Here is an 8,450-nt window from a genome sequence, read left to right on the forward strand (position 1 = left end):
TACCTAAGCAAAAGCGTGAACGCTACGTCAAATGCGTCGTATGTAACACGAAGATGATAGTTTCGCCGTTTTCTGCAGCCAACTTCAATACCTAACGCCTTGTCAAACGGATTTTCCAACCGGTCAGCGTTGACGCCGCATTGTTTCGGTATGCTTCAAACAAATTGTATGGGCATGAGAATATTTTGACAGCCAGACAACGCTGACGCTTTTGTTTAGGTATGACAGTAAGAAAACGGTAGATAAAGTAATGAGGATATCCGGGACAGCCATACTGCCGTCCCTAAAGTAGCGCGTCATGCGCCAAACTGTCAAAAATCCTCATGCCCGTACAATTTGTATGGAGCATCCGACAATAACGCGGCGCTAGCACTGAGCAAATGGAATTTTCATTTTTGACAGACGTTACGTGTTGAAGTTGGATGCAGATAAAAAAGCAATGCAATTCAAATACCCAAAGTAGTCACTGTGTTAAGGTATTTTATTAGTCTTCCGATTCTTTACAAAGCTTTTCGAATTTATATTTCAAATATCCAATTTATTTTTAAATTATGTCATTTGTTTAAAAATGTATTTCAAATAATCGCTCGGCGTAGTAAAGCTTTTCGCTTTGAAACTCCTTTTCTAAATAAGTGGAAGTAAAGTGAAAAATTATCGTGGGGTGACAGGTAAAACTCATTAAGTACACTAACAAAGAATTTGAGATATTAAGGTTTTAAACACTTTTTAACGTCAAAATTCAACCAGACGCTCTAATATCTTCAAATTTTCAGGGCGTTAAATCTAGAGAGGTGACAATACGGCTGCAAGCTTATTTTTTTAAGAACTCAGCCATAATCTTCGTTATTAACAAAACTGTATTTAGTGACTTTTTCCTGTCCAAAAATTTGTTATAGCTTTGTAAAAAATTAAAAAATAAACAACTTTAGCATTCAGAATTCCCTTTATTAATGTAAATACATGTGCACAATTTTAATTTTCATCTGATTCGTTATCGCTTCTTTCGAATAAAGGCAAAGATTCCCTTCCGGTAATTGTTGTTGATGGCAAGTTCTTATACCATGGCACCATTTCCTCTGGTATTTGTCCGGCATTGCAAAGTTTTATAAGATCTGCTTTTTTTGCTGCAGATATCGGAAGCATCGCTTCATACGCAGGGCTCAGATTAGCAGAACGCGTTCGAGGTCGACCTCTCCCTGCACTGATATTTATTTCTTTGTAGTCACTAGTGTGATCATATCTGTAATATATGGTGTCAGGTTTGGACTTTTCCACTTTTATGCATTTAATTTTCAGCCAAGAAACTTTTACGCCCTCTTTATCCTTGTTACGGTTTTTTATTGTTGCTAATGCCAATTCGTGTAAATTGTAAAAATCGTTATACGTAAGCATATGTACTTGATACTTATTTGTACGCTTTCTTCTAGCAGATTTGAAAATTTCAGCCCAATCATTCATGCAAAATGCAGTTTTATGCCGTTTAGCGACCTCTATTGCTGAATGCATAGAGTCACACTCCATATATGTATGTCCTGATTCTAGAAACTTAAGTTAAATTTTTACTAAATTACTGGCAACATGTAAGACGTGTAGTAATACTGCAGCTACTTGCTGATTTCGATTTTGGCCGCCACAAGTATCGCAAAATAAAGATATTTCCTTTACCGTGGCAGGCAGACTTAGAAGAAACTTATACAAAATTGAGCCTATTTCGTTGCTTCCACGTTTGCCATGGAGTTCGTTCCACGTGAAGCAATGCGCTTCTTCCCCATCTCCAACATAAATAGTTAAATTATACACGCATATTTTTCGCGAGTAATAAAATAATCTGAGCTGGGAATATGGAGAACACTTTGCAAATCAAAGGTGCAAGTAAGAAATGAAGGATCCTCCTTACATCTTTGTTTATCAAAGCGTTTTGCTTCATTGCATTCGCCTTTTCTAATTAAATGCAAGCAATATTCGGATTCAAGTTCCTTTTTTGTTTCAATAGTAGTCGCCTTCTCATACTTATAGCACAAAGCACAAAGATCCTTTTTGGGTTTAAAAAATGAGTAATTATAATTGTCGCAAAATATCCGTCTATATGTTTTTTCGTTAACTGGAGAGCAAATCATATTTTCTGTGCAAAAATCGTTTTTATATAAGTCATGCATTTTTGAAATAGTTAAATTTGAATCTAGATATAATTTTTTGGTAGACTGTCTTGAATAATGGGATTCCATTACAGGAAAACTCTCAATATGTTTTTTTACAAGGGCAATATCGTTTTCGCTGGTTTTATTACCAGGAGCTTTGTGACCTCTTCTATCGCCGTTATCATAACACCCACTTCTATTACGGCCTCTGAAGGCTGTGTTTACTGGTCCGTTGGAAATACACAATGTCTTCTCGAAAAATTTTGCACATACACGTCTTCTGCCCTTATCGGTTTCTAAATAATATGACTTAGATACGGAACGGGCTCGCTTACTATCAATAGATACTTTTCGCCGTTTCGGCTCTTTCATAGTAACATATTTGAGAATAAAGTCCTTTTGTCGATTATAATTAGCAAGCCCCCAGTACGATTTACAAATATCTAATCTGTCTTTATCTGAGAAGTTGCTATTGCATTTAAAGGCGCAATTCGAGCAATTAACTTTCCTTGGTACTTTAGCGAGACATTGTTTGTATTTATTTTTATAGGGTAGACATTTGGACCGTCGTGACTTAACAATATTTACCTTCCAGGCGCGTTTGTTGCTTTTTTTCGCCTAGTTAAGTTATGGGCACTACTAACCTCATAATCCGAAAATTCAGATCCGCTACTTGATGGTGAATAGCTCGTGTCAGAGTACAGACTGAAGGTTTCATCACTTTCGCATTCATATGGCACAAGCTGAACAGTCTTATCCATTTTCTGTTGAAATTTGTATGCATTCAATATTATCTTTTTAATTACACAGCACCACAAAAAAAAAGTGTCGGGGTGGGGGATCAGACCACCCTTTCCCTATGTACTTTGATGCGCTGACCACGCATCTGGTGTCCGTTTTGATCCAGCACGTCTGGATTTTTTTCTAACCTCAAAAACCATGTCAAATATTTAGGGGTATAGGAATATTTGACATGTTTTTGTAGGTTAGAAAGAAATCCAGACGTGCTAGACCAAAACGGACACTGGACTCGTGTTCAGCGCGTCAAAATACATAGGGTAGGGGTGGTCTGATCCCCCACCCCCGACACTTTTTTTTTGTTTGTGGGGCTGTGTTATTAAACCAAGTTCTATTTTGTGAGCAGTTACTTACCTATTAATTGCTCTTTCCGATTTTTACTTAATTAGGGATGAACCTTGTCAATGTTTAATTTTCCTTTATAGCTTATTCCGGAAGTATAAGAATATTGCGGTCACCAATTATTCCATTGAAGGTTGAAATTGCTTTCATTGATTTAGCTTTTAAATTTTTTAGCAAGAAAAAATTGTCTGTCAAATGTCACCAACTACAATGAAAAGCCAATATCGATGGCAAGAAAAATTCATTAAATACGGTAATGAGTTTTACCTGGCCAAGTTTTATACAAATTTTTAGATAATGATATTTTAATTTTTGCAAAGGCCGCCTGCTCTAAGTTGGGCAAATATTAAATCATTTTTCAAAAAGGGCAGTGAAAAATAATGTGATTTATGCAAAAAACGGGGTTTTTCCAAAAACTGTACTTAATGAGTTTTACCTGTCACCCCACGTTATATCGATTCTGAAATGCCTAAGACTTTATTAGTGCTCTATACAACGTAAGCTGTTTTAATGCCCTTTTAAATAATTGAACTTTTTTCCTTACACAAAGGTTTTGCAATTCTCTTTAGAGTTGATTTCAACCCCATTCAATTTGAATTCAAAATTTCTTTGGTGGAAATTTACTAGGAATTGAATTGCAGAATCTGCCTAATAAGCCGCTTTCGATTCATCAAACCCAAGTTAAATTATTTCACGATGTAAAGATGTATGCATGTATTCTATTATTTAAAAAAAAAATTATGTTTAGAACTGTTTGGCCGAGCTTCTCTTATAAATGGAGGAACCTACAGCAGCAATACACTCACGAGGTTTGTCACTGCCTGCCGAGGGATGACCGTGGTAGTACGCACCTCTACCCACTCAGCCGCAGCGTCCCTACGAATTAATTATTTTTCGTTAGCATGCAGATAAAATCTTCACCTCTATTGCGAGTGGCGACTACTAGTAGATAAACGACTGTTAGTCGATTATCGATTACCCGTGGTATTTTCCAAGTCGTTTTCTCGTTCCATAAGTGCGTAGTTTATAGTTTATAAAGCTCATCCTTCTACTAACAAACAGTTTTAGAAAGATAGTTTTTAGATAGATAGATAGTTTTAGAAAGGCCGCATGGCGACAAAGAATCAGAAACTAATAAAACAATTTCCGTGGTGAAAAAAGCATTAAAATCATCATGCAAAAATGACGCCGTGTTTCAACAAATATTAAAGGACGTACAGGAAATGTCTCTTCTATTTGTTGAAGTGTCCAGATATATTCACTTCACACTTATGAAACGTTGGGAACAACGAAACTTTGAACCCATAAATTTGCTGGACTGTTATTACCATCTAATGGTAAAGAAAAAACCAAAATATACAATAGACCAGGAGTATAATATGCTGCGAAAAAACCTCAAGTTGTACGATAGTTCGTATCGGTCGAATTTATTTGTGGAAAACGCGAATAAATACCTAACAAAATATTTTAAATTTGAGGACTGAGCTACCTATTCGAAAAAAATACCAAAAATATCTCAGATGAAGCGTTACTTGTACGTATGCGTACCGATTTAAAATGGAACGGGCAAAAGCTACACGAAATAAAGAATGTCAAACTATTTTGGTCTTCCATCGAATTATTTTATAACCTGCAACGGTATAATGAAATCAAATAAATAAAAAAATTTTCACTAATACCACAACTAAAACACGGTTTACATCACGTGAGATACGATCGATTTGCTTTGTACCACCTATTGTGTCGATTGAAATTATTCAAAGGACCATTTCCTTCCTTCGATAAAAGTGAATTTGGAAAATATTTTAAAATTCCTTCAACGTGCACTAAAACGTTTTCTTCACTTCAAACCGATGGAGTGTCGGTATCTTTTTCGATGGAAAAGAAAATACAAAATGAAACCAAAGGCAAAAAAAGAAAACTGAAACCAAATGAAACCGATTGTGAAGGTAATTTAATAAAAATACGCGGAACAAAATACGACAACAAGATTGGGCTAGATCCTGGGTGTCGGCTCATTTTAGCTGGCATCCAGGACAATGTTCCTGTGAAAATCAAAAATTCGTACTATCAACACCTTTCTGGTTTCTATTCTCGCAAAATAAAACTACATAAATATACGAAAGATTTCACCACAAAATCAGAATTGTCTGCGAATTCGTCAAATTTTAAAGAATATTGTAAATTTGAACTTGAAATACTGGAGAAAAAATAAAAAATATTCTCGCAAAGGTGGCTCGGCTGAAGCTGAAGAAATACATTTGCCGACAAAAAGCCTGCAACAAAATTGCGCAACAACTGGTACCAAACAAAGAAGAGAAAACGTTAATCTGCATCGGATCAACAGAGATTGCTTCAAACTCACCAATGCGTGGATATAGGCGTACACCAAATCGGTTACTAATCGCAGCACTAAAACAACGGCAAGCAGATATTCTGATGGTTAATGAATTCAGAACAACCAAACTTTGCGCAAAATATTACAACGTAAACCTGACGTCCAAATCGCCACACAGGTACCAGTTTTGTCCAAACTGCCGTACATGCTGGAGTCGCGACGTCAATGCTGGGAAAAACATTCTGTATCTGGGAGAATTTATCATTACCCAAGAACAAAAACACGACAATTTTCACAAATAAGATGTCATTATTTCATTTATGGCGAAAAATATGTACATCTGACTGGCAACAGTTTAAGTGCGCTTAGTAATGACGTGACATTTTCAATACGATTCGACTCTCGAAAAACGACTTGCATTCGACGCGACTCTCGCAATGAGGCTGATTATAAAATTATAGCTTAACAATTAATTTTTTGTGCTTGGAACACATTGACGTTAAGCCAAATAACTTTAAATTAATTAAATTTATTAAATATTAATGTTTGAACTTTTTATTGTGAGAATTCATAGATTTAATTTGCTGCACCAGCCAATGAACACCGTCTTCCAAGCCCTCTCCAGTAATTCCATTGCTTGGTGTAATATGCCATGGCTTGTCTTCGATATTCTGTAAACCTAAAGCTAATAGTCAAAATTGTTAAAACTGCAAATGTATTTTTTTTTTAAATAATGTTCATCTAATTTCTTATTTACCAGCGGCTATTTTTACACTGGATAAGGAATCTTCACAGTCCACTTTATTATTATATAAAAGTATGGGTATACTTCGATTTTCCAAGTCAGGATGTTTCAAAAGAGTGTCAAGCTCATCTCGCACCACAACTATAAATTAAAATTAAATTTATTTTTTTAGCGCTTATATAATTAACTTGGAATCATATAGCCTTATTCGTAAAAAATAAAATAGTTTTAAAAAGCTTTATAGAGTGACATTTACATACAGACTTTCGATATATAAAGCATTATTTTTTATGATGGTGTGATGGTGATTGTTATATGGTGTTCCACACTGTACGTCTACACTAATACGGTGTTCACATGAGGCGATTTTACAGGCAGCTTTAAGTTGAAAACAACAATCGCCTGGTGTAAACGACATTTTAACTTTTGATTCAACTAATCTCCTCTCTCCTCTAACATGCTTGGAAATCTTGCTTGCGTTCTGATTTTTTTCTCTCGCAAGCGAGATAGAGTTTTATTGACTGGGCATTTGACATCATACTTTTGCTTTTGTAAAATGTCGCCAAAATAAACGATGTTTCTACTCTGAAGAATTCTGCGAAATGAGTAAATACCCGTCAAACAACTCAAATGATTGCTGAAAGCATGCGATATCTTTTCGCGCTTCGCACTTTTTGCGGTTTAAACGTGTGGGATCTCGCTTGCGTCGTCCAGCACGTGAAGACGGCCGATAAAATTGCCTGGAAAATCGCCTCATGTGAACACCGTATTTCTCAAACAAGTCCCATAAGATAGTTAAAAAAAAATAAAAATACCAAATTTCGATACATTTTAGGAATGATTTCTAATGGGAACCAAAGTAAAATAATACTTAAAATATTTCAAAGTGCGTATACCCTGTATATGTATGTATGAAGTATATAAATCATACCTAATCTCATTCGATCGCTGGAATCAATTACATATATTATACCATGACAGTTCTTAAAATGGTGTTCCCATAAGCTTCTATAACGCCAAGCACCTGAAGTATCAACCATAGTGAACAGCACTCCTTCACCTTTAAACAATCAAAAAAATTGCTAGTAGGTAGTCACACTTAAAATATTTTTTGCACGCTTACTTCTGATCTGTTCCAAGGTGAATCCCACTGTAGGTACTGTGATGGTGGCTTGCTCATGCGGCGATTTAAAGTGGTTTATTATGGTTGACTTACCGCTATTGTTCAGACCAATTACAATGACTGTTACTTTTTCGGATTTACTTTTAAAAAAGGTTGATATTTTTTTAAACATTCCCATTTTAATCCAGTCTATGTTGCTTGCGTGCTGCTGTTAGGCTTTTTTCTTGAATGTCTGATTGATGATGGAATAACAAATCGTTGCTATGACAATCGGTTGGTCAACATTGCCAGAATTAAGGAAGAATATGCAGAGGTCTTCCCCATGATACAATTATTTTTAGAAGGTAGTTTCACTTCTTCTTATCCGCCACGTTAGATATCGGACAGAAAACGTGTTTTGTATTTTTTGTTGTACCAACTTAAAAAAAAATCCAGCTTTTGGAGCAGAGGAATTTTCTAATATTTTTAAATAATTTTCTTCATAAAAAATTAAGAAAATATTAACTTCCATGGATATTGCAACACACGGAATAGATGTAAGGATGCAGCTAAAAGAGCCACCGATCACCACAGAATTTATCGGCCGCCTATTTAAATTGTAGGGCTCAGATGAAATATGTACATGAAGATGTATGGAGGTGCGCACACTACACCAACTCAATCGCTCCGACCAATTAGTTGTGGCATAATGGAAAGACTAGCGAGCCCAACTAATTCGGCGGCCGAAAAAGTCCGTGGTGTGCGATGTGATTAGCAGTGGCAAGAATGTATGTATTACATATGTATACATATGTATATTAAAAATGAAGTGATCAGTTAAGAAATATATAAATCTTTACATGTGCTGTTAAAAAATATCTAAAATAACAAGCAAAAATCCCCAAGTTCTATATCATAGCAGTGGCCACATTGCGTGTTTGTCACAGACACGGTTTATGTCAAAAATTTTTAAGTGTAAAGCGCTGG

The 8,450-nt window shown here is 35.6% G+C and overlaps 1 protein-coding gene across 1 annotated transcript; it reads right to left on the reverse strand.

Annotated features, from left to right (window-relative positions):
• Positions 1-5,515: 5,515 nt before the first annotated feature.
• LOC118744686 (ADP-ribosylation factor-like protein 6) lies at positions 5,516-7,869 on the reverse strand. The gene is made up of 4 exons (XM_036477877.1): positions 7,485-7,869; positions 7,293-7,421; positions 6,374-6,502; positions 5,516-6,301 (listed from the first exon to the last, which is right to left on the reverse strand). Exons 1-4 carry the CDS (start codon positions 7,660-7,662, stop codon positions 6,156-6,158), a joined length of 582 nt encoding a protein of 193 aa, XP_036333770.1. The 5' UTR covers positions 7,663-7,869; the 3' UTR covers positions 5,516-6,155.
• Positions 7,870-8,450: the final 581 nt, after the last annotated feature.

Source organism: Rhagoletis pomonella, unplaced genomic scaffold (assembly GCF_013731165.1).
Source record: "Rhagoletis pomonella isolate Grant_MI unplaced genomic scaffold, Rhpom_1.0 Rhpom_scaffold_00008, whole genome shotgun sequence".
Classification (NCBI taxonomy): domain Eukaryota; kingdom Metazoa; phylum Arthropoda; class Insecta; order Diptera; family Tephritidae; genus Rhagoletis; species Rhagoletis pomonella.